This window comes from Molossus molossus, unplaced genomic scaffold (assembly GCF_014108415.1).
Source record: "Molossus molossus isolate mMolMol1 unplaced genomic scaffold, mMolMol1.p scaffold_m16_p_15, whole genome shotgun sequence".
Classification (NCBI taxonomy): Eukaryota; Metazoa; Chordata; class Mammalia; order Chiroptera; family Molossidae; genus Molossus; species Molossus molossus.
The window spans coordinates 44399584-44426622 of NW_023425350.1; the positions used below are offsets into that span (position 1 = coordinate 44399584).

Below are 27039 nucleotides of genomic sequence, written 5' to 3' on the forward strand. Positions count from 1 at the left end.
AATTCTTACAACAAAAAATTTGCTTAAAGAGGAAAAATTATAGATTCATAAAATCAAATGAACATCATGCACAGAAAGACAAAGTGTGTCTGCAATAATATGTAAAAAGTTGAGCACCACTGGGTCTAGTATTAAAGAGGTAAGTTTGAATTATTATGGAGACTTGCCTTGGACAAGTAATTATGCACAATTTCATCACATTTAAAACACAGTTGATATTTAAGACTATAACTTAGATGCTGTAATTATTTCTATTTGTCACAATACACAAGGTTACAAAATGAGTATAAAAACTTCTAATAATTTATATATCAAAAATAATTTGGAATAATACTAGAAATAAAAAGTGATGATACTGTGGATAATAGTAAACTTTCAGGGCAGAAATGAATATACATTTGTAAGCATCTGTTCTTTTCTATATCTTATTACTTTTTAAAAATGGTTCAGATAAGAAACTTAACTATTAAAACAAGTTTGAGGATTCATTTTTTGAGATGTATTGCAGAGAAAAAGAATGGGCAAATAGTATAATTTAAAAACATTTATTGATTCATGCTTTCCAGAAAAAACTTTTCAAACAAATCACCAAAGACCACTACTTCTCTTTGCTCTCAATTCTAAGCCATTTTTTCCTACCAAAAATAATGATGTAATTGTATATTTTTACAACTAATCAGTTTGTGACAGCTCTGATTCTCAACCGCTTTTAAAAAAATACAAGCCCTGGCCAGTTTGGATCAGTGGTAAAAGCGTCAGCCCGAGGACCAGAGAGGCCTGGGTTCGGTTCCCGCTAAGGGTATGTACCTCGGTTGCAGTTCGTCCCTAGCCCTGGTTGGGGTCATGCAGGTGGCAACCACTTGATGCGTCTCTCTCATATCAATGTTTCTCTCTCTCTTCCCTCTCTGCCTCCTTTCTGAAGATAAATGCAAAAATGTCCTCGGGTGAGGATTAAAAAAAAAAAATACAAGTAAGAGCAAAGTTACAAACAGACCAGGTGTAGCAATTTAAAAAACTGAATAGGCAAAGCCTTACTCTGACCAAATGATTATCAGCTGGATTCGGCCTTTTTGGCTACAGATGACTTTGCTCAAGAGCCCTGCACATATCAGAGGGGTTCCCATCTATGTTCCTAACACAACAAGCAAGGTTGCTAACAGCACAGGCACAGAGAGGGGGCCCTGCTGATTCTGTTTTAGTCTTCAACAGATTTCTCTTCTGCACTCTCTTCATCAGCTTCATTTTTTTCTTTGAAAGAATCCTGGCTGTTGGTTTCAGTAAAATAATTTTCTTCCCCATTCTCTCTTTCTTCTACATTTTCTTCTTCATTAAAGCTGGAGAAAAAAATTTATCAATCTTTCAAAGGAAAAATGATTTGGTTTAAAGGTAAATAAACCCTTTGCAATGTATGTCATCATGAAGTTAGTCTTCCTCAAGTATATGAGCTCCAATTTATCAAGAAAACTCTATGAAATTGCCAACTGGGAAAGTAAATATTCCTCTGAGAACTAATTAATTTCAAAACTTGGTTGACTCTTTAAACTTCATTTGAAAGCATGTTATGTTCATTATTTGTGTCAGTCAGAAACTTAAATTATTCTGCTTAAAAGCAAGATATTTCATCAATGTGTATTATTTTTAATGTATCAAAAATATTAAAATATCAATATGTTTTACAACAGTTCACATTTCATTAGGCAAAAGACCTTTTAAAAATATTATAGAATAGAATTTTTGCTTTCTTGCAGGTAAGAATTTTTTCAGAGATACACCATTCAGACATCTTATATATGTTACCTTTCTTTATCTTCAGTGAAACTTTTCATCGCTTGGTTGCTGAAGGACTCAAATATTTTTCCATTTTGGCCTTTCTTTGAAACAAACTCATCAGATAGTCCTAGTGCTTTTAGGGTGTTAGAATAATGCTTTTCTGCTGCCATTCTTGCATTTTTCTATAGGAAAGACAAACCCTTTTAGATGAGAACAAAAGACTTTAACTTTCCATTTAAAATGCATGGGTTAAAAGCTCCAGTGAAAATTAAATTGGTTGAAAATATGCATCCCCTCTGACCAGCAATTCCATTCCTATGTATATACCCAGAGAAACTCTTACAAGTGTAAAAATGTTCAGAATAGTACTATTTGTAACAACTCAAAACTGGAAACAACCAAATAGCTATCAATAGTAGGATGGATAAATAAACTGTAGCCTATTCATACAATAGAGTAAAATAAAGCAATGAAAATGAATTAACTCAAGCTATACACCACATGATGGATCTCACAAGCATAATAATGAGCAAAAGAAGCAAAACACAAAAGGGTATATATATATGTATATGATTCATTTACAAAAAGCCCCCAAATAGGCAAAACAAAACCATATTTCATAGGGACAAATCATAAGTGGTAAAACTGCAAAGAACAACAAGGAAATGCCTATCTCAAAAGTGAGAATGGTGGTTACCTCTAGGGGAGTGGGGAAGGATTTGGACCCAGGAGAGGCACACAGGGTCTAGGGTGCTGGCAATGCTCTATTTGCTAACCTGGGTAATGACCACATGAATTTTGATCTACAATTATTCTTTACACTGTACCTGTTTTATACACTTTTATGACTGCTTAAGGATATCTGGAAAAATCAGTAAGAAAATAAGTTCGTGTGACAGTTGTCAGAAGGTTCTTTTATGTGCCTACTGTAATTTCTGCTTTTTGTGAACCATATCTCTACTCCATCACAGATCACACAATCATCAGTGTTATCTCTATTCTGTGGATGAAGCAATAGATACAGCAAAAAGAACATGAATTTAGAACTGGGTTCAGATCTCCAGAACATTACTTCTTGGCTTTGGGGCCTGTGGGAGTTATGATGACCCTCTCATACAGAAGAAGCAAGTCAAAAGTTGTCACAGTTCCTGAAACTCAGGCTTTACAGAGCCAGATGACTGGGGTTCATAGTGCCTTGGCTTTAGTACACCTTTAGCTCCTATGAGTGGATATGAACTAGTTTAGGGCCAAGAATTGCCATCTGGATCTCCAACTAAAGCAAAGTGTCTAGGAATGACCCAGCTCCAGTGGTCCCCAGTCTCACCCCCAAATTTAACAAATAAGAAAACCAAGATGCTCCCATCACTCCCACTGAGGTTAATTGGTTTGCTTAAGGTCACAAGAATGGTAAGTGGTAAAATCAAGTCTCTTGATCCTTTCCTGGGTCTTTTCCACTCCACCATGCTTTTGTCTAAATGGTAGGGGTCATCCTGGAGTTTGAAGGTAGCTTAAAGCCTGACTTTAGCAATGCAGTTGTCAGATATTTGCCCAATCCTGGAACCCCAGCTAATGAGGGATCATGGAGTCTAATGTTCCATGGGGGAAATCAAAATAGCAGAGACTGATTACAATGGATTAAAACTATCAGCAGTGCGTTTTCTGACATTCTGGAAAACTGAGGCACTAGAACTGCTGCTAACATACAATCACTGTGAATAACAATACTTTTTAGAGCAGAAAGTAAATAAGCATCCAGAGGCTATGAATACCAACAGACAAGCCTTTGGGGAACTGAAAGGCATGGCAAAGATGAAAACTATGCACCAAAGACTGTAAAGCAGAACAACGAAACCCCCAACCTAACTCTGAATGCACTAAGAACAGTATATTCTGATTTAAGCAAATTAAATAGAAAAAAGATTAAAATACTAATCAAAGTTAGTGATAGTAAACCCTTACCTGAATTTGGTTTAAAACTTAATTTAACATCTATTCAGTTAACAAACTGTGTGATTTCCAAGAAACAGGACAACATGGTTTGTTCTGTACTGGATCATAGGCCTACTGTTAGAGGATAACTCAACAGGAGCAAGACCACAATTAACACTTATGAATGGGTAATGCAAAAAGTTGTGAGTGAATTTATTACATAACAGCTGTTAATTAACACCAACAATCACAGCAAAATAGATGGCAAGAAAAACATACTAATTTCTGTTAACAAAATCAAAGCAATGGTGAGTCACTGCCAGTCATTCTGTATATATAATTACCTTTTAATATTTTATATCGAGGTGAATAGTGTGTAATTGTTCTTAATTGAAACATTTCCCCCTTGCATTTCACTATACAAAAGAATTATAAAGACTGAGATAAAAGGAACAGTTAAAATAACTCTCATTATTAATTTTACTATCAAACACTATTTTAAAAAAAAAGGATTTGTTTCTTCAGGAAACCAAAATAGCAAGTGATAAAAGTTTATCTATCAGACTCTAGATTGAAGGAAAAAAATACTTATTTTTTATAACTATAAGTGTATAGTAATTCATTTATTTAATAATTACTAAATATTTATTTTGTGACCTTGTGGAGGTAGGGGGTAGACAGGAAAAGTATTTTGGGCAAAGGGAACAGCATATTTGAGGGCCAAAAGTGGTAGAAACATCAGCTATGAAACTAACCTGTGTTTTCAACATTTAAAATGTCTTTATGGGTTTAATTTCATACACACCACTTGTTTTCTCTGGTACTTAGAAACAGTGGGAATTCACAGCATGGCAAAATTGCTTGTTAATGCTCAGAATCATCACTAATTTGTCAGGGTAGTGCTCTCAGCCTGGGCTAATCCCAGAAAGAAAATGACAGGTCATTATCCAGCTAATTTGATCAGAACAATTCAGTTTTGGTTCAACAAATATTTATTAACATCTCCTCTGTGCTAGATGTTGTCGTAGGTGCTAGGTGCTGGGAATATAAAGATTTGACCACCACCTTTAAAAGTAACTAGCTGGCCCTGGCCTGTTTGGCTCAGCGGTTAGAGCGTTGGCCTGCGGTCCAGAGAGGCCCAGGTTTAGTTCCCACTAAGGGCATGTACCTCGGTTGCAGTTTGTCCCCAGCCCTGGTTGGTTGTGCGGGTGGCAACCACTCGATGTGTCCCTTTCACGTCGATGTTTCTCTCTCTCTCTTCCTCTCTCTCCCTCCCACTCTATCTGAACAAAAAATGGAAAAATGTCCTCGGGTGAGGATAAAAAAAAAAAAGTAACTAGCTGGCCGGGCCAGTGTGGTTGCTCAGTGGATTGAGCGTTGACCCATGGACTGAGAGGTCCCACTTTGATTCCCAGTCAGGGTGCATGCCTGGGTTGCAGGCACGATCCCCAGTAGAGGGCATGCAGGAGCCAATTGATGTTTCTCTCTCACATCGATATTTCTATCTCTCTCTCCCTTCCTCTCTCTCTAAAAAAAAGTCTAGAAAAACATAAAATAAAGGTAGTTGAAAGGGAAGAGAGATCATTAAGATAATTTCCATACAACCTGGTGGGTGCAAAGAGAGAGGTATGCAAAGGGTAATAAAAGAACACAGAGGAGCTCTGGTCAGTATGGCTCAAAGGGTGGAGTGTCGGCCTGTGGACCAAAGAGTTGTGGGTTCAATTTTGGTCAAGGGCACATACCTCGGTTGCAGTTCGTCCCCGGCCCTGGTTGGGTCATGTGGGAGGCAACCAATCGATGTGTCTCTCACACATTGATGTTTCTGTCTCTGTCTCTCTCTCCCCTTCCCACGCTATCTGAGGATAAATGGAAAAATATCCTTGGGTGAAGATTTAAAAAAAAGAAGAACACATAGGAAAGGGCACCCAATCCAACCAGGGGAAACAATGGAAGTGATTTTATACTAAGACTTGAAAGAGTAGGAGAAGACAGGAAGAGGCTCTAAGGGTGTTCAGAAATAGCATGAATAAAGAAACTAGTAGTCTAGTATGACCTGAGAGTAAAGAGTATATAAGGTGCGACTTCGGAGAAGCAGAGTGGTAGATGAACTAAAGAGGTCAACGGGTCAGATCACAGAGGATTCTGTACACCATATTAAGACTTCTGGGGTTATTTTCTGGGGAAAGCAGGACAGCTTGGTGTTAAGTGTTTGGAAGCAGACTGATTTGGGTTCCAATCCTAGTTCCATTATTTACTAACTATAAATCTTATGAATTACTTACCTTCTTTGAACTTCAGTCTCGTCCTCTGCAATATAGGAATATCAACCTTGTAGCATTTTTTGGAAAAGTCAATGACAAGACCTCTTGATACCATTCATTGAAAATGAGAACGAATGGTTCTGTTGAGTGCATGGTTGCCACTGTTATCAAGGGTTATTACCCAGGGTTAACATTTTCTCAAGGGAAAGGGAATAGCAAAATAAAGATATAACGGGTGGCTTTGCAAAGAACAGGACAGAAAAACAGTCAAACCATTATATTAACTCGGATAGGAAACAAGAGAGGTTTTACCTAGCATTTCACTATCAGGAGTAGAGAAAGTAAGGTCCAAAAATTATTTAGAAAGAAAATTTGTCGGTTCTCTCAGGGACAACTGAATGGGGAGAAAAAGTGGTTTCCAGTCATCTAAATAGTGGCCCAACCAAAACAGGAAATCAAAGAGGAGAATCTAGTTTGAGGCAACATGAATGTAAGATGCCAGTGGGAAATCTGGGTTGATATCCACCAGACAAGAGGATATAAAAACCTGCAGTTGGGAGCTGCAGATAACATCTTTGAGCCCAAGTAAATCACTTTATACTGAGTAATGGAAAACAGCTTCTGATTTCCCCTCCCCTAAAGTTAAAATTGAGATGTTAAAAGAAACCCATCCTTTAAAATAACAAGCACTAGCCTGACTGGTGTGGCTCTGTGGTTGAGCGTCATCTCATGCACCAAGAGATCACCGATTTTATTCCTGGTCAGAGCACAAGCCCAGATTTTGGGCTCGATCCCTAGCTGGGGGCATCAAAAGATAGCTGATCATTGTTTCTCCCTCCTCGATGTTTCTACTTCTTTCCCTCTCCCTTCCTCTCTCTAAAATTAATAAAAACACACACATATATACACACACACATATATATGACAAGCACTATATAAAATTATATCCAAATCTGTAAGTAAAGGGTTCTCATACTTTGGGAGATTATGATATGTAGATTAACCCATAATACATGTCCCTAGTCCTCAATGAGTCATTGACAAGGACAATCCTGTAATGACCTCTGTCCCAGGCACATACTGGCAGAAAGCTCCAAATATAACAGCCTGAAATTCACAATACAGCACTTGTAACTTCCAGCGATTCTGTCTATTGTTAAGCTATGTCACCAATAGGAACCTCTCCCTCATGGGTACTAAGAAGATTATCTGAAATTGACAAAGTTCTCAGTTAAGGAAAACTGAGTATAAATTTAGTTTTTCCAATAAAAAGGACAGAAATCCTTTTAGTAATTGTAGCTAAGACTGAAAATTATAGACTCACTTAAAAAAAACTGATCAGTCTTCCGGTCAAGATGGCGGTGTAGGTAAACGTGGTATTGCGTCCTCCCACAACCAGATCAAAGTTACAACTAAACTACAGAACGATCATCATTCAAAACCACCTGAAATCAAGCTGAATGGAAGTCCTACAACTACGGAATTAAAGCAGCAGCTACATCCAGACTGGTAGGAGGGGCGGAGGCAGACAGGCTGGTCCCACACCCACGTGTGGCGGATAAAAATCAGGAGGACACCTTGGCTGGGAAGGTCCTTCCTGAGGACTGAGGGGTCCCTGTCTCACACCAGGTGCCCCGCTCAGGGTTCCAGTGCCAGGAAGAGAAGTCCCCATAACTTCTGGCTGGAAAAACCAGCAGGAACTGAGGCTCAGGGAAGCTGAGGCGGCTGGAGCCCCAGGCAGCTCCTTAAAGGGCCCGCGCACGGACTTATCGGACTCACTCCTCTAAGCTTGGAGGGGAGGCAGCTCAAGGGGCACCAGAGACATACAGGGAAGAACTGAGCTGTTTGGCACTGGAGCGAGGGGCCTTTCTCTGGGACAAACGTGCTGTCAGAGGCCTTTGTTCCTTTGGTGAGCCCTTCCCTGGAGCGCCAGACAGCCGCCATATCTGGGACTCCAGCAACCTGGCTCACACTGGTAGCCCCGCCCTGCTGACTCCCTGAGGCCCCGCCCCACCCAACTTTCAGGCCCACCCAAGCTGTTGCCACTTGCTTAACCATAGGATTGGCCTGTCTTGGATCCTGCTTCAGGTTTTTCGTAAATTCATTCGAACAAGCAGCATCTGGTCTCAGCTAGCCCCATACTGCTCGTTAAGTAATACACAGAAACACACAGGGAGGCAGCCAAAATGAGGAGACAAAGAAACAGGTCCCAAATGAAAGAACAGAACAAAACCCCAAGAAAAGAACTAAGCGAAATGGAGATAAGCAACTTAACAGATGCTGAGTTCAAAATACTGCTTTTAAGGATGCTCAATGAACTTAGTGAGAACCTCAGTGAACTTAGTGAGGGCCTCAAGAGCATCAAAAAGGACCAGTCAAAAATAATGGATGCACAGTCAGAAATGAAGGAGGCATTAACTGAAATAAAAAGTAATTTACACAGATTCAATAGTAGAGTACGTAAATCCAAGAAGCGAACCATCGATTTGGAATATAAAGAAGCAAAAAACGCCTAGTCAGAACAGCAAAAAGAAAAAAAAATCCAAAAAAATGAGGATAGTGTAAGGAGCCTCTGGGACAACTTCAAGCGTGCCAACATTCGCATCTTGGGAGTGCCAGAAGGAGAAGAGGGAGAACAAGAAATTGAAAACCTGTTTGAAACAATAATGGCATAAAACTTTCCTAACTTGGTGAAGGAAACAGGCATACAAGTCCAGGAAGCACAGAGAGTCCCAAACACAATGAACCCCAAGAGGCCCACACCAAGACACATTATCATCAAAATGCAAAAGGTTCAAGACAAAGAGAGAATCTTAAAAGCAGCAAGAGAAAGGCAGCTAGTTACCTACAAGGGAGTTCCCATAAGGCTGTCAGCTGATTTCTCAAAAGAAACTTTGCAGGCCAGAAGGGAGTGGCAAGAAATATTCAGAGTGATGAAAAGCAAGAACCTACAACCAAGATTACTCTATCCTGCAAAGCTGTCATTTAGAATTGATGGACATATAAAGAGTTTCCCAGACAAGAAAAAGTTAAAGGAGTTCATCACCACCAAACCGTTATTATATGAAATGGTGAAGGGTCTTTTTGAAGAAAAAGATAAAATATATGAACAAACAAAATGGCAATGAATACATATCTATCAACAATGGAATCTATAAAAAAAAAATGAACAGGTAGAACAGAAACATTCTCATAGATACAGAGAACATTTTGTTGGTTGCCAGATGGGAGGGGGTTGGGGGAATGGGTGAAAAAGGTGAAGGGATTAAGAAGTACAAATTCATTGCTGGACTGACAAACTTCAAAGGGAAAGGGGTTGGGGGGGTGGGGTGGGAAGAAATAAACCAAAGAACTTATATGCATAACCAATGAACACAGACAATAGTGTGGGAAAAGGCGGGAGGGGGGCGGAAGTGGGGAGGAGGGGGTCAATGGGGGAAAAATGAGGAACATCTGTAATACATTCTACATTCAACAATAAAAATTTAAAAAAAACCTGATCAACAAAATGAGAAGGCAACCTACTGAATAGGAAAAAATATTTGCAAATCATATACCTGATAAGGGATTAATATCCAAAATATATAAAGTACTCATACAAGTCAATAGCAAAAAAAAAAAAAAAAACCCAAATAATCTAATTTAAAAGTTTCAAAGGGCTGAATAGGCATTTTTCCAAAGAAGATATTCAAATGGCCAACAGTTACATGAAAAGGTTTTCAACATGAGTAATTATAGGTAAATGCAAGTCATTAGGTGATATTTCACAATGAGATATCTCACACTGGTTAAAATGGCTATGAAAAAGACAAGAGATAAATGCTGATGAGGATGTGGAGAAAAGGGAACCCTTGTGCACTGTCAGTAGGAATGTAAGTAAGTACAATCACTATGGTAAATAGTATAGAGGTTCCTCAAAAAATTAAATATGATCCAGCAATCTGACTTCTGGATATATATCTAAAGAAAACAAAATCGCCATCTGAAAGAGACATACCCCACATTCATTGCAGCATTATTTACAATAGCCAAAAAAGGAAACAACTAAGAGGCCATTGAAAGATGAATGGATAAAGAAAATATGGTATATATACACAGTGGAATACTAGTCATCCGTAAAAAGAGGGAAATCCTGCCATTTGCAACAAAATGGGTGGACTTTGAAGACATTATACTAAGTGAAATAAGTCAGACAGAAAGACAAATACTGTATGATCTCACTTATATGTGGAATCTAAAATTTTTAAAAAACTCATAAAAAAAAGAGATCAGATTTGTGGTTACCAGCAGGAACTGGATGAAGGTGGTCAAAAGGTACAAATTTCGCCCTGGCCAGTTTTCTCAGTGGTTAGAGCATCAGCCCGAAGACCAAAGAGTCCAGGGTTCGGTTCCTGCTAAAGGCATGTGCCTCAGTTGCAGTTTGTCCCCGGCCCTGGCTGGGGTCGTGTGGATGGTGACCACTCGATGTGTCTCTCTCACATCGATGTTTTTCTCTCTTCCTCCCTCTCTCCCTCCTGCTCTATCTGAAGATAAATGCAAAAAAGTCCTCTGGTGAGGATTAAAAAAAAAAAAGGTACAAATTTCCAGTAATAAGATAAATAAGTACTAGGGATGTAATATACAACATGATAACTATATATGGAGTATTTGAAAAGCTGCTGAGAGAGTAAATCCTAAAAGTTCTTACAAGAAAAAAATTGGGGGGGGGGGTAAGTATATGAGGTGATGGATATTAATTAAACTTACTGTGGTAATCTTTTGCAATTTATGTGTGTCAAGTCATTATGCCATATACCTTAAACTTACCCAGTGCTGTATGTTAGTTATATCTCAATTAAAAACAAAAACAAAAACAAAACCACTAGCAGAAATAAATCTGATTCAATTAGCCATTTTGTTTCATTTTTTAATTCTTCAAAGATCTTTAAATCATATCATGAAGCCTTAACTTAATATTTAGTCAAGCTGGTACTGAAAAAAGATCAACCATTAAAAACAGGTTGTGAAACTATTATTTTGAAAATGATTAGATTAGCAGCATGTTCTTTATCAAGCTACGTGCCTCATCAACAAGATTCAATGCTCTGATTTTGGCAAAATTACTTACTTGACTGATTTGATGAAGCTGTCACAGAAACTGTCTAATACATTATACAGCACATAAGAAAAACGGACTATAAATTAAGAGCCAAAGATGTTTAAAAAACAACAACTGACAATAGCTCTTAAATTCCAACAAACACAACCTGAGCAACTCTTTCAAATAGTAGTGGCCTGTATTTTAATTTTTCTTCTCTTTCTTCTAGTTCTTGTCGGTATTCTCTCATCCTTTCCTTTTCACTCTTTCTAAAATCAAATAAAAGGAGTGGAATTTTAAAAAGAAATAAGAACTTGCATATATAACAGTTAGCTTAGATGACAAATCAGAAATTAAATTATGAGCACAATTTACAATTTACCACAATTCCTTTTCTAGACTGGTAAATTATTATGGAGTGCAGAATAAAAATTCCAGATTCTGAGAGCACATATTTTATATCCTGGGAGAAGTCTTTGTACTTTGAAGGTTTTAAGACCTTCAAGACTTAATGTATTAAGGGGCTTCAAAGTGGTCAGAAAAGATGAATGCCCTCTTATCTCATATATAAGTGTATAAAACCAAAATAAATTGGTCCAAAATAGGTATCTTCTCTTTAAGGAATTTCTTCCAAAAACAAGACCTTGCTCTTCTTTAGTCCCTTAAATGAGATCTGCTATAGTTTGGTGTCAAAGTTAATTAAATGGGAATAGGTCAGGAGAGAAATGGGGATTATGGGACTATAAAATATAGAGGAATAGGAAGCAAAATACATAAATTCACATAAAGTATACTTATTATTTGGTCGAGATCCTATAATGAATCAAACTGTGCTATTTTCTCTGTGTAAAACACACTAACTCTACCAAGATAATAAGATTTCATGGATTAGAGAAAATAATAATACTATAAAATTGGTATTATAAAAAATCCAGTTTACTTTCTAAGGATGAATAACATATTTCTAAGGAACTTCTTGATCAAGTTCATCATATTAAGCTCTTTCTATGAATGAATTACATTGATAGACTTTATAAGGAATATATATATATAACATACATTATAAAGGAATATAATTATATATTAAAATAAATACTTATAATGAAAAGAAAATATAGATTTTGGGGAGTATTTATAGATCAGATTAAAAATTAATAAATCATATTACTTACCCAGCTTTGGGGGAATTATTTTTCTACTTAAACATGAACATTTTTATGTTTATTTACAACATAAAAATGTTCCTCTGGAACACTGGTTTTCAAACTTTGCAGAATTCCAGTGTTCTGTGAATATTTTTATTTATTTATATTAAAACTGTGACAAAATGCAACACATACCACTAAACATTAATACGTGTTAATTGACACCTCACATAATTGATGTTAACTAACATCAATGTGTTAATTTGTGTTATCAGATTTCATGCAAACCTTAGAACAAAGCTCTTTTACATATCTGTTTATTGAAGAATATTCTGAGATTACATGGCAAGCTGTTAAAAAAGCTTTATCTAGGCCAACCAGTATGGCTCAGTGGTTGAATGTTGACCCATGCACCAAAAGGTCACCGGTTCAATTCCCGGTCAGGGCACATGCCCAGATTGTGGGCCAAACCCCAGTGGGGGGGTGTGCAGGTGGCGGCCAATCGATGTTCTCTCTCATGGATGTTTCTATCTCTCTCTCCCTCTCCCTCTCTCTAAAAATAAAATAAAAAGTAAACAAAAACAAAAACAGCTTTATCTAGCCCTGGTCAGTCTGGTTCAGCAGTTAGAGCGTCGGCCCACGGACCAGAGAGACCTGGGTCTGATTCCCGCTTAGGGTACATACCTCAGTTGCAGTTTGTCTGCGGCCCCGGTTGGGGTTGTGTGGGTGGCAGCCAGTCTATGTGTCTCTCTCACATCAATGTTTCTCTCTTTTCCTGCTTCTCTCCCTCCAGCTCTATCTGAAGATGAATGCAAAAATTTCTTCAGGTAAGGATTTAAAAAAATAAAAAAGCTTTATCTATGCGACTCAAAATTTTTCTCAATATTGTACTGTGCAATAAAAGTAATATAAAGAAAAAGATTAAATGTCGATATAAGATTATATTAGCTGTGGCCACAACATGTTCATCAACATGGCTTCATGGTCCTCACCATCAGGTGAGTATACATGTTGGTTCTCACCATGAGGTGAGTGAGTGAATGTGAGTGTGTGAGTTTGTGTGTGTGTATGTGTGTGTGTTGAGTATAAGTAACTGATAATAACTTGAATCCAGAAACTAAAATACTAATACTCTTTTTTTTTTTTTTCGAAAGGAGAGGGAAAGAGAGATAGAAACATTGATGAGAGAGAACATTGATTGGCCGTCTCCTATATGCCCCACACTGGGGATTTGGCCCACATCCTGGGCATGTGCCCTGACCAGAAATTGAACCAGCAACCTCGACGCTCAACCACTGAGCCACACTGCCTGGGCTCTAATACTCTTCTTAAAATCTGTTCATATATTAGTTATCTATTAATTTTTTTTTTTGTAAAGTTTGAAAACCAATGGTCTGGAGGTTCAGGATTCTTTCATGATACCTGAGAGATTTTATTCTGGATTTAGACACTTGAACTAAACTTTGATGTGAGTCATAAGCCTTAGTCCGGGTTATCAGGAGTTTCTGCAATTCTTTCATTCTTTGCTTCTGCTTAGTTAGGATCCGATTTCTCTCTTCTTCCAACATTTTCTTTTCCTCAAATGATCTCCTGAGGGCAACAAACTAAGGCTTAATTCACTTTAAGCCAATGAGAATGTTGCTTAGCAAAGATTTAACACAGAATAATTCATAGGTTGAAAAAAGGCAAACTTTTGAGAAGGATCTGACTTGTGAAACTGGAAATCAATAGGCTGACTATAACCTTTTCTATTCCCAAGGATTCATAAAATGGAAAATACATTTCTTAGCACACCATCTTGCAAAATATTCTATATTATAGAGTAAAATATATTACCAGGTATAATAATTTCTTCATATTTTCAAATTCACCAACACAAAGTCGTGCGGCATATACTATTTTAGCAACAGTAAGTCAGTCACTGCTGTATCCTAGTTATTTACCTGGTGGCTTGTTCTCTTCCTCTGGAAGATACTGTGGGTATTGGAGGGTTGTAGTTACAAGGCACATGCTTTGCATTTGGACTTCTTACTGGTGACTTGCGCCTTAGAGACTGATGAGGCCAATGCGTTTCTTTTAAATTTTCTTCATCTGATTCATTATTTGCCAAATTTTTCTCTTTTTTAGTGGACGCATGTGAGGCTGCATGAAGATCAGATGGTTTGTAGACTGTTAGGAGTTTTGGACATTTCTGTTCTGAGAGGTGTTTCTGATATTTCTCAGGAAGTTCTTCAAAATCAGCAGTCTGGCTCCTAGAGTTGCTTTTATCCTTCAACTTTTCAGCCTGTACAGGACCCTTGGGTTTCCTCGCAGCAAAACTTCTGTGAGCTGGTCGATAAGGTGCAGGAGATGCATTTGATAAAAGTTCTTGGGCTCTCAGCTGTGTCTTACTGTTTCTGTAGAGTTCTTCTTTTAACTTGTCATTGGTAGCTGAACCATAAGTAGATCGAGGTATAGGTCTGGCTTTAAATCGATTTGTTTTCTTTTTAGATTTAAAAAAGTCTCTTAGCTGCTTATCCTGTATTGCTCGCTTTTGTTCCTCCCTTGCAATAAACTTAAATGGCTTTTGTGAGGCCAAAAGAGCTTCTTTGTTTTTCTCCTTCACAGTTCTCCTCCGTTCTTCATTTTTCTTGACTATATCATGATAACGGGGGAGAAAGACAAACGCGGGAACTGGGTTGGCTCGGAATTTTTTCTTACACTCTGAATCTTCTTCTTGTTTTTTGCGCAGTTTGTGGACCATTTCAATATCTGATTTATATTTCATGTTCTTTTCTTTTTTCTTCTGTTCTCTAATTGTCATTTGAAAAGGCTCAGGTACTGTTATCTTTGACACCCATTGTTTTGGTTTCTTCTTTGTTTTTTCAACTGATAGGAAGGTAACATCTTCATGCTGAATGTAATCTTTAACAGAAAAGTTGGTCCACATGTTGTTGATGAGCTCCTTAGCATAGGTCATCATCCTGTTTTTCTTGGGCAACTCTCTTTCTAAGTTGGGCAACTCATCTTCAGAGGAAGACACAATCAAGGGGGAAGAATAAACTAAGTCAGGTTCTGAAACCGATGTGACTAACGAAATAGTGTGATAGGAGTTCTTTTCTGATACAGACCTAAGTGAGAAGAATAATTAGGTTATACTTTCAGTTGTATGTGATCAAATATAAAAATTAACAATTATATATTTTCTTAGATCAAGGAGTAATCAGGTAGAGGATAGGTGCTGGATATGGCTGGTAAAAATTATCACTTTTATTTAGAATAGAGCTGGAAAATGCCTATAAATTATCTAATCTGACTCCCTCATTTTATGAGGAATATGAATGATCTAAGCTCCTGTGTCTAACCTCTGAATTGAATTCTCCACGTTTTCCATAGTCACCATCTTAAAAATATACATCTGATCATGTCACTCTCCTTCTTGAAACTTTTCTATGATTTGTCATTGTTATGAAATCAAGTATAGATTACAAAGCCCTTTAATATTAGCCCCTGCCTATCTTTCCAGTTTCATTGCTTGCCTCTCCTTATCCCCATCACCATTCTAAGTCACATCCAATCACATGAAGTTCCTCACCTGCCTTTGCACACGTGGTTTGTGGTTTTGGCTGCCTAGAAGGCCACTCCTTGCTTTCTGCATCTGCTACAGCTACACGGCCACCCCGCCTTAAGGCTGAACTCAGATATGACACTTCAGTAGAAAATTCCTGCCTGTGTCCCTCCACTGACAACCAGATATGATCAACTGCTTTTTCCTCTGTCTCCATAACACTGTTATATTGCGAGTTTTGGTTCTCAGCTAGTCTTTGAGATTCTTGAGGGCATCTCGATCGATCGATCAATCAATTGATCGATTTATCAATCTATCTATCTATCTCGAGGGAGGGAGGGAGAGAAAGAGAAGGGGTTGGATAGAAACATCAATGTGAGAGAGAGACATCAATCGGTTGTCTTCTGAACACGCCCCAACTGGGGCCAGGGATCGAACCTGCAATGCAGGTATGTGCTCTTGACTGGTAATCAAACTTACCGGCACCCTAACCACTGAGCAACACTGGCCAGGGCAAGGGCATCTTGATTTTTTTTTTTACATTTAAAAATGGTAAATTTTATGTTATGTATAGGGCATCTTGATTTTGACTCCCTAGTGTCCAGGCAAGGTCTGGCACCCCAGGAGATGCCCAATCAGTGCTGACCAACTGGATGAGTTAAGGGACTTGCCTCAAGTTTCAAAACAAGTGAGTTTATCACAGAAATAGGTCTTGAAATCAAAGATTATTTTGAAAACTTTAATCAGATTTATGTCTTAGTCCTAAACTCTTTGTAGTATATCTTTAATGAGCTCATGTTAATCCACATGTTATAAAGGGCTTTTAAAATTTTAATATTCATCATTTAAAAATGGCCCAGATTAATAGGGTAGACTCAGAAACATGGAAGTAGGGTACAGACTGACAACCCTCAGAAGAGGGGATAGAGGGGGGAGGGAAGAGATAAGCCACAGAACTTATATGCATGTATGCATAACCAATGGACATGGACAACAATGCCAGGGACGGGGCAGGGGGGATGGGGAGGAGGGTGTCAATGGGGTAAAAAAGGAGAAACATCTGTAACAAAAATAAAATTAAAAAAAAATAATAAAATTTTTTTAAATTAAAAAAAATAAAAATGGCCCAGACTAAATATTCTGATACATGTCTACAATTGTATGAATAATAGGTCAGAAAGAAAAGATAAACTGGCCACCAAAAGACCCTAAAAGCAAGAAGCCATCTAGTAGGTTGATGAGCCATTAAACATTTTGAATAAAGTTCCACCTCTGTATATAATTAGAAGTACAAAGGGACATTTGAGGGAAAATATTCTGAAATAGTTTCGTTTTGCACTTTTTTATAAAGATTTCTTAAAATTGACTTTTTGAGAAAGAGGAAGGGAGAGAGGGCAATAAACATCTATATGAGAGCGCAACATTGATCGGCTGCTTCCTGCACATCGCCTACCTGGGATTGAGCCCCAAACCCGGGCATGTGCCCTGACCAGTAATCCCTTCAGTACAGGGGACGATGCCCAACCAAGTCACACCAGCCAGGGCTTGTTCTGCACTTTTAAGTATACATTTTAATTTACAGTCCACAAATAACATTACGTACAAACTTACATGGAAGAGACACTAGAAGCTTCTTCCTTGGTGATCACTGGCTGAACTTTCTTTAAATTTAATTTATTCTGGTACATTTTCTCTAACTTTGCCATAGTTTCCATGTGGGCAGCCTTCAGTTCTTCTAGTTTCCTGAAATATTCTTCATTAGAGTGGTAAATATCAGAAATGTCCACAGAGTCCTCATAGCTTGCATATGTTTGTCCATCCGCCCCGGAAATGATGTTAACATTAGTCTGATAGGAGAAAAAAACCTGTTATATGGTGTTTGGAATTGTAAGATAAACTTGACACTGATTTCTAATGCTGCTTCTTACTTGTGGGCTACATACACATACTAATGGATTATAAGTTACTTGTGAGCTATGTACATTTTCCCCTCAACACTTTATTAAGAATAAGAGAGACCAAGTTGCCAGAAAATAAATGCTATTTAATCCTTTTTATAAGGAATGGTTAGATTCCTGGATCATGTATTAACCCATACACTATAATAGAATAGAACCAAACTATCATTTATAAAGAGCCTCCTTTGAAGTTGTAAGTCATAACTGAGAAGAAGAACAAAGTCCCTCTTTTTTGCAAACCAAGCAACCACAGCCCACACCCTCCCGGAGCTGGGCTGCTACAGTGTGGGCCACAAGGTGTGCCGGTGGAGAGAAGACAGGGGAATGAGTGAAGGAGGGCAGGAGAATGGAGGGAGCAGAGTTCTCACTGGCTCATCAAGAATCCAGGAAGAAACCCTCCTGGATGTATAGGGAAGACCTCATAGGAAGTAGGAGGGTACGGAAGGGAGGGGGTGGGAGGTACTTTCAGAATAGCTGCTCTTAGGGGCAATAAGAGCAATAGCTCTCTTGGGTAACAGGGACTTTGGGAGTAAAAGAGAACAAGAGTAGTATAGTATAATATATTTTTTAAAATATTTTTTCTTTATTGATTTGAGAGAGAGAGAGGAAGGGGAGAGAGAGAGAAACATTGCTGAGAGAGAAGACTGACTGGCTGCCTCCTGCATGACCCCCACTGGGGATCGGGCCCACAACCTGGGTATGTGCCCTGGCCGGGAATCGAACCAGCAACCTCTTGGTGCATGGGTCGATGCTCAACCAGTGAGCCACACCGGCCCGACATAGTAGAGTATTGTAACTGCAGAGTGTATTTATTCTATTTATAGGTCATGCCTGGAAGAGCCTGACTGATCTTTCCCCTAACTCCTTTCATATACCTCTCACTGTTCTTTTAATTGAAGCAACTATAGAGGTAAAACCCCACTTTCTCCATATATATAGAAATTTAATATTTTCTCAGTTGAGAAATAGTTGGTTATTTATGATACCATGCATAAAAGGCTACTGATATGGTTTTTTGTTTTTTTTTTATCCTCACCCGAGGACATTTTCCACTTTTTGTTCAGGTAGAGTGGGAGGGAGAGAGAGGAACAGAGAGAGAGAGAGAAACATCGACGCGAAAGGAACACATCGAGTGGCTGCCACCCACACAACCGACCAGCGCTGGGGACAAACTGCAACCGAGGTATGCGCCCTTAGCGGGAACCGAACCCGGGTCTCTCAGGACCGCAGGCCGACGCTCTAACCGCTGAGCCAAACCGGCCAGGGCTGGTTTGTTTTTTTTTGACAATTGTTTAGTTACTTCATAGTCATAAACTTAACTCTGCAATCCAGCTAGACTTGGAAGGAGTAAAGAAAATATGGAACTCAATGAACTGCAGCAAGCACATGAATATTATAGAACATCCCAAGCAGATGGGGGGAAAGGGGTGGCTCTCCTGAGCTACAGAAGGAATGGTCTAGTAGTTAAGATAAAAAAAGAAGTCAGATTTATGAGAGTTGTCCACAGTCAGCAATGGTGACCTTTTTGCTGGTCTTGCCATTCCTGGACCCAAAGCTCTCCATGGTTGTCACAACATCCATGCCGTCTTTCACCTGGCTGAAGACCACGTGCTTGCCATCCAACCACTCAGTCTTGGCAGTGCAGATGAAAAACTGGGAACCATTTGTGTTGGGTCCAGCATTTGCCATGGACAAGATGCCAGGACCTGTGTGCTTCAGGATGAAATTATCATCAAATTTCTCCCCATAGATGGACTTGCCGCCTGTGCCATTATGGCGTGTGAAGTCACCACCCTGGCACATAAATCTGGAATAATTCTGTGGAAGGAGGAACCTTTATAACCAAATCCTTTCTCCCCAGTGCTCAGAACATGGAAGTTTTCTGACGTCTTTGGAACTTTGTCCACAAACAGCTGGAAGGCAACGTGGCCCAAGGGATCGCCATCGACGGCGATGTCGAAGTACACGATGGGGTTCTCCATGCCTAGGCTCGAGTGGTCCCAGTACGACAGTGTCTGCAAGGCCTGACCATGGTCTTAAATTTAGCCTACTGCTTGAAATATACTCAAAATGAAAAAAGTATATTTGCCTTAGAAAATTATAGACCTAATCTGATAAGACACTAGGAAATAAATCTGAGTAGCTTCTCCCAATGGGAAAATGCAGAACAATCACTTGTATATAAAAGTTATAGATATGGTGTTTTTAAGAATGGGCTAAAACCAGTGTACAGGAGGCCAGTATTGTACTATGTGGGCTAACTTAGAGAAAACAAATAAAGGAAAACACATTATCTTCAGTAGAACTGGTGTGCAGAAATTTATTACCAACAAATCTATGACTCAGAGAACTGCTTTATTGTCATACAACTCAATGAAGAGAATTTTCTGATATCTTCTACTGCTTCTCTATGTGCTCCTTATCATTATCTTAGCTGTGGAAATTAGTACTTTGTTAACTTCCTCATTCATTAAATACTTAGGGACACCCAGCATTCAGCTAGCTGCTTAAAGATACAAATCAGATAAGAACTCCACTTTTGAGAAGCTTCCCACTAGTTTAGGGGAGGACATGTACATAAATAATGGGCAGCAGACTCTAAGACAGAACTCCTGACTCCTGTCCACGAGCTGCTCCCAGCTGAGTAGGGAGACAAAGAGTGACTGTATATCACAGTATCAGTTACCATGAGAGCTCAGAGAAGGAATGCCTAATTCTGACCAGGGGAAAAAGAAGAGGCAGAATTTACAATGGTGAGCCAGATGAAGACATAATGTTAGATGAGGACAAAATATGTCTACTGGGAAAGCAGTGAAAAACAAAGAATGGATTTCTTTGGAAGGCACTGAGCCTCAGAAGGCACAGTGCAAGAACATTCATCATATGATGATGCAACTGGCAGATACTCTGTTCTTGATAAAGAAGCTGAGGCTCGGAGGATTTAAGTTACCTGCATACAGTCACATAGCTGGTAAGTAGTAGAGCTGGGATTCAACCCAAATTCCAAGTGTTAGGCTCCAAAGAAACATCACACTCCTCCCAAGGGCAGGAGGGGATTTTTAGCCACAAAAGGAAGAAACAGGCATGGTGTGCTCAGAGCGAGGTAAATATCTGAGGGCTGGTGAACAGGATATGGAGCACAGTGGAGGATGGGAAACAAGGTGAAAAGGTAAGTCAAGAGATTCAACCAGGCAACAGGAGCTTTGAAGGACGTGAACAGAGGTGCATCATGATCAGTAATGCTCAGAAGGATTATTTTGGTAGCAAAGAGAGTGAAACAAAAGACGAAAAGTTAGCAGCAGTTAATGAGCTATTCCAAAGGTCCAAGTTAGAGATATTAAGGGCAGAATTAAGGAAGGAGCACCAAGGCAGCCGCCTTGGTAGATTTAGGAGGCTGAATCATCAACCCAATAATGGCCTGTATTGTGGGCAACATGTTGAAGATTTGTGTTTGGAGTGCTGCCTGCCTGGGTAGATGCTGCTGCTGCCATTCATCAATATAGGGAATGCGGGGAGGAGAGTGCTTTAGGAGAAGGTAACAAATCTCTCTCTTAGACACACTGAGTTTAAGAGATAGAAGGGCAGCTGAATGTCCAGCAAACAGGTGGGTAAATATATCTGTAGACCTGGTAAGGAGGTTGGGCTGGAGATGAAGATATGAGAGCCACCAGTGCACACAGAAGTGGCAGGTGCATGTGGATGAGGGTGCTTGGGGAGAGTGTGGGCAATAAGACAAAAGCCTGAGGATGAATAAGTTGGCAACACCAATGTTTACATAAACAGTGAGAGGAGAACTAATATGAAGTAGAAAGTGGTCATGAGAAATAAAAATTCCAAGTGATAATGGTATTCAAATGAAGGGAGCTTTTGTTTGGTTTGAAATTGTAAGATAACGAAGGTTTCCTGGGGTGATATTTAAGGTGAGTCAAAGAGGGAAGAATCTGGACGATCAGAGAGAGAGCATGGGAGAAAGAGGGAGAAGGTACTGCAGACAAAGAAAATGTTATTAACAAAAGTGGCAGGGGCATGGTGGAGAGCAAAGTGCATACAGCTGCAGGATAAGAGAGTAGAATGTATAAACCAATTTGGGAAGAAAGCCCAGAAAGGAGGCTCTATTAAGGAAAGGGCTTATTAAACAAACAAACAACAACAAAACAAAACAAAAAACTAACTAAAACAGGGAGGATATTCCAAAGAACCATTTTTAGACAAAAGCATCCATATACTCTCCATTCATTCTTTTAGAACATCCCTTAAAAGCAGGCCTTATAACAATCATTTTCCATTCCAAAACCTGGGAATGAGCAAAAGTTATTTGGTCCTAGAAAAACTGAAAAAGATATTGAAGGATAAGTAGCTTCTGAAGAGATGTGGCTGGTCTGATAATTTATACTTATGCAATGACTTTGAACAGTATAAGTCCCATTTCTGTTTAATACTCTTAACACTAGTCTGAACTTTTCAGATAAATTGATCCCTCAGTGTTTTTTACCTAAAACAGATGAATGATAAATAAGCAAATTCTCACTCTAACTTCATCTTTGTTTTTACACAGAAGAAAATATTTTAGTAGATCAAATAACCTAGACCAAGGACATTATTTTCCAAGAGCCTAAAACAGCACCCTTTCCCTTTAAATGTTGAGCTTTTTGTGGAATGTTGCACATACAGCCACTAGATGAGAGGATAATCTTCTCTAAATTGGCTTGACCCATTTAGATGATAACTCCTTCCAGCACATGTGTTTCATTAGTAACCAGCACTCATAACTATTTGTGGTAATAGTCTATCTAGTATCATCTGCAATTCTGGAATTTTTACTAATTTTTTTTTTTTTTTTGTACTGAAGGGATTTGTAAGGGTGTACTAACATGGGTAAATCCTCCAACAAATAATAAGAGTAAAAAGCAAGTTTCAGAACAATATCTATATATAAAATGCTACCATATATTAAAATATTATGTACATAGGAGACAGGAAAAAGCCCAGAAAAATATATATCAGTTTCAAAACAGTGGCTACCACTGGGGAGGGACGAGGGACCCAGACTTTCTTTTGGGAGATAAAGGGCCTAAGCGTTATTTGTAACATTTGAAACTTTGAAAGGAGAATGTGTTCCTGTATTACTTCCATAATTAACATGCAACTTAAAAAGAAAAGAAAAAGAATGCTTTGTGAATATTAATACTAAATTAAAAACTAAACGATCTCTAATGACTACTTGATCTGTGTGGCACCTGCCTCTCACACTCCCCTAGCAATGCTGCTTACCTTTCCCTTGCTCTTCTACCTGCTCCCAACCCACTCCTCCATAACTCTTTTATTTCTTTAAGAAACCAGAAACCATCAGAGAAAAAGTTTCCTCATCCTCACATCTATACAACCACCCGTTTTTGTGCCACTTTTCTCTTTTCCTCCTGCTTTAAAGACGAAATGTCCCTTCTCTCAGCAGCATTTGACACTTTCCCTCATCATTAAAACCAATAAATAGGGGGCTTCCACACTCTTGTGATAATCCTACCACTATAGCTGGTCCTTAATCTCTTTTGTCTCCTTTTTCCCTACCTGACTGTTAGATTAGGTTTTTAAAAGTTCTATGCAAGGTCCCTTCTTTCTCCGCACTCTCCCTAAGTGACTTTATCCATTCCCATTGTTTCAAAAATGCTGAAATCTCCCAGGTAGACATCTCTAGCCCAGCCCCCCCGGAACTACAGATTCATAGGCTCAAGTGCTTCCTACATATTTCCACTTGGTAATTTCATGGCCATCTCAAAGTTACCGTGTTCAAAACTGAAACCTTGGAGAGGGGCATCCATAAGAGTGTCAACAACAAAAAATCAAAACAAACAAAAATCTGATTACCACCCAGCCTCTACACCCGTTCCTCCCCAAGTTGTCCCCAGTTCAGTAAATGGCACTACCTTCCATGCAGCTGGTCAAACCAGAAACCTGGGAATGAGCATTCTTGATTTCTTCCTCTTCCTTGGCCTTCACATTCATTCTTTAATAGTAATTCCTGTCCAGTCTAGAGAAATCTGTCTACTTCTTGCCATCTCCCCTAGACTCTAGGTCCAGCCACCACCTATGGCTCCTGAATTAATGCAACAGCCTCCTAACCAGTCCCTTACTTCTGCTTTGTCAAACCTGCCAGTCAGTCTCCACAAAGCCATCAGGAAAGGACTGACAGAGACCTACTGTGACAGTTGGTTCTCTAATCAGCCTTGTGTGGTGGGTTTGGTATCTGAGTTTACTATATATTTACAGATGACAAAGTTCAACCAAATTAACCTTTAAGAATCAAGGTGGAAACCCAAGCCAGCTTGGTTCCTGCACTCTTTTCCTTTCCGTGCCTTTTCCCTATCCCAGTGTCCTCTGGCGATCAGGCAGGAAGTGGCAGCTTATCAGGTTTGCTTTTGGATCCTTCAAGTGTGGTAGTCTCAGAACAGTGTCAAATTCATAAGATTAGCTCCCCGCCCCCTTTTTATTCTTAGTAGGCTCCTGTCCCTTTGAAACTAGCTCACTAGATAAATTAATCTCTCCTAAGGTAATAAATTTTCAACACAAATTAACAGTTGAACAAGGCATTCTGGAAGTACACTGCAACCACAAAAATGACTGAGTCGTCTACCACAGCAAGACAAAGAAGAATTTAATCTTTGGGCAGGTTGTTCAAATGACAGTCCTGCTGGCAGTAGTTATTATAATTACTAATTTATACAAACTGTTCTTATAACATAACATCCAAGTGAGACTAGAAAGAAAATTATTACAGTTTTTACAGACAAGGGGACAATATCATCTAGCAAATGGCAGAGAATCAGTCATAATCCAGGACTCCAAATCCTTTTCCTCCATTCAAATCTTCCTCCATCACTTAGTCTCCTTTGTTGGCTACTAAAACTTGTGTTGAGGGGAAGCTTTATCATGAGTGAAACTGGTCCTACGACTCGCACCCTGGTTCGTGTTCAGTGTCTGAGTCTGCCTTAGTCTGGATAATTCCAAGTAGTTTATGTCCGTTGGTGAAATGCTGACCATAAAAGGTATTGCTACAGATTTTGTCATTAACAATTTGAGTGTAGATTAAAGAGATTAGAATTCCAAAATATTCAGTGATTTCTATTAGCCCTAGACCATAATGGTTTTTCTTTTTGTATCTGAGAGGCTTGGAAAAATGGTATTAAGAAACTTTAGCCCTGGCCTGTTTGGCTCAGCAGTTGGAGCTTGGGTCTGTGGACCAGAGAATCCTGGGTTCAGTTCCCGCTAGGGGCACGTACCAAAAAAAAAAAAAAAGAAAAAGAAAGAAACTTTAACTGGGCATAAGGAGGTTTATATATGCAAATTCAAGGTTTCTGTTTTTTAAGGGAATAGCGCAGATGACAGACTCAGCCCTCTAACTGGTAGGCAGGTGTTCACGACACACATGGCACTGAAAAGTGATCAGTGAAAAGATTCTCACACCACCCTGAAGAGCCCTTTAGAAAATAATGGATCCTCAGTAATTTGCTTCTCTAGTTCTTAACTATATGTCTGATCTATCCACTGAACTCTTGATGGTTTTAAACATCACATCTGTTAAGATGCACTAATAACCAAGACCTTAAGGTGACAACAAAACACACCTCTGACAGCACAGTTGATTTCCCTTTAATTTTACCCGTTATCCTCTGTGGGGTAGGTAGATCAGTCTTCCGCGAGTTAAAAAGAAAAGGGAATATCTACTTCTGACAGATGATGGAGCATAAAGAGTAAGGTTCTGTACTTTGCACTCTAGTCTAGAGAATATTTACAACAATCTCTTGGGTGAACATTAAAAGCCTTTTCAACGCCTAGGTTTTGAATGTTGTCCAAGGGGGCAAAAAGAAGGTGGTGGGCCAGGAGTATCGGATAGGGAGAATCTGGACAGGGCGCCGCGTTTGCCAGCCCGCCGCTCAGCCCAGCGGGGACGCCGACCAGCCCTCAGCCTGCACCCAGCCAGAGCCCAGCCCCAGCCCCAGCCCCAGCCCACGTCCCGCCCCTACATTACCTGCGCCGGCGACCGCCGCACCGCCTTCAGCTCCTCTTCCTCTTCCTCCTCCTCTTCCTCCTCCTCCAAGGCCGCCGCCGCCGCAGCCAGTTCGTCTAAGGGGTCCTGGCGTTCGTACAGGGCGCCCCGCGCCCGGGTGTTGGGATTTGCCGGGGTGTGGAGACTGGAGGCCGCCAGCTTCGCCGCTCGGTGCGAGGCGGCCATCACCGCGCCGCCGAGGCCTGAGCGCCCGCGCTGGCCCGGGGCCGGGAAGCTGGTGCGGCCTCAAGCTACTCAGCGTCTCCCTGCTTGGGGCGGGCGGTTACTAGGGGCTCGGTAACTAGGGACGCTACAGGGGCTGCGAGGGGACAAAAGTCACTCATCCTCGCACGCTGCGGAAAACCCAAGGCGGGTGCTTCCTGTACAGTGGGCATCAGTACTGAGTTTCTGCTGGTTAAGAGGGTTGGCGGGCGGAACAAGGCACCGCTTCTCCGGTTTCGCGCCTCACCACCTAATCTCGGACTTTTCACCTTATACTTATGAAACAACTCGTTTTGTGGGAAAAAGAAAACAGCGCATTCATTGAAATGATGTCAGAAGGAGACGACGGTGGCAGAGAAAAGCAGGTAATGTTATTGTGTGGCGATCTGAGAACAGTGACAAGGTTTGCATCAGGCTACCTAACATGGCTCCAACCCATCCCCGCCCACGGAGCCAGAGAAGGGAAAGGAGTGCGGTACATTCTCCTTTAATTGATTTGACAGCTAGTAGAAATCGACCAATCCGAAGGAGGCTGCTAAGTGCGCGTTTTTCTGGATCTGACCAATAAAAGCCCAGAGTTGGGTGGGGCCTGGCCCACCCAGTGAGTGATAGTTCAGGTGTATGCCCCTGGCGTTTGTTTGCTGCTTGGGTTCACCAGCTTTGCAGTGGTAGGTTGGAAGGCACAGCGCCCAACAGTAACCACAGCCATACCCCACCGCCACCTTACCCCATCAACACTTACCATCTGAGAGTTGGGCGCTTCAAATAGCACCTTCATTCTCCACTACGTGACTGTTAGGAGAGACCTAGACTGGAAATAACAGGTGTGGTGAAGTCTCAGCCACCTGCTACCTAAACCCCTACTTCCTGAGGCTTAAGCTGCCGCAACTTTCTTTATCCTTCAGCCTCCTCTGACTCCCTGCCCTACAACCACCATCACCATAAAGTTAAGGTATGCAGCGTGGGCCGTCTAGAACCCATTTCTGAGGTCTGAGCCCTTCTTACCAAGCCTTTCTTGTTCGCAGGTCTCATTGTGAGCATCTGCAAAATCCTCTACTCCTGTCTATCTCCTTCAAGCTGCTCTTGGTT

The 27039-nt window shown here is 40.0% G+C and overlaps 1 protein-coding gene and 1 pseudogene across 4 annotated transcripts; both read right to left on the minus strand.

Annotated features, from left to right (window-relative positions):
• Nucleotides 1-928: 928 nt before the first annotated feature.
• On the minus strand, nt 929-25930 carry FAM161A (FAM161 centrosomal protein A). 4 transcript variants are annotated; one of them, XM_036263248.1, is made up of 7 exons: nt 25711-25930; nt 17341-17576; nt 14126-15292; nt 13605-13772; nt 11207-11306; nt 1798-1952; nt 929-1334 (listed from the first exon to the last, which is right to left on the minus strand). In XM_036263248.1, exons 1-7 carry the CDS (start codon nt 25912-25914, stop codon nt 1196-1198), a joined length of 2169 nt encoding a protein of 722 aa, XP_036119141.1. In that variant the 5' UTR covers nt 25915-25930; the 3' UTR covers nt 929-1195. The 4 variants fall into 4 exon arrangements, with proteins under 4 accessions (XP_036119141.1, XP_036119143.1, XP_036119142.1 ...); XM_036263250.1 differs by lacking the exon at nt 25711-25930 and adding an exon at nt 23609-23640; XM_036263249.1 differs by lacking the exon at nt 13605-13772.
• On the minus strand, nt 19176-19669 carry LOC118630974 (annotated as a pseudogene).
• Nucleotides 25931-27039: the final 1109 nt, after the last annotated feature.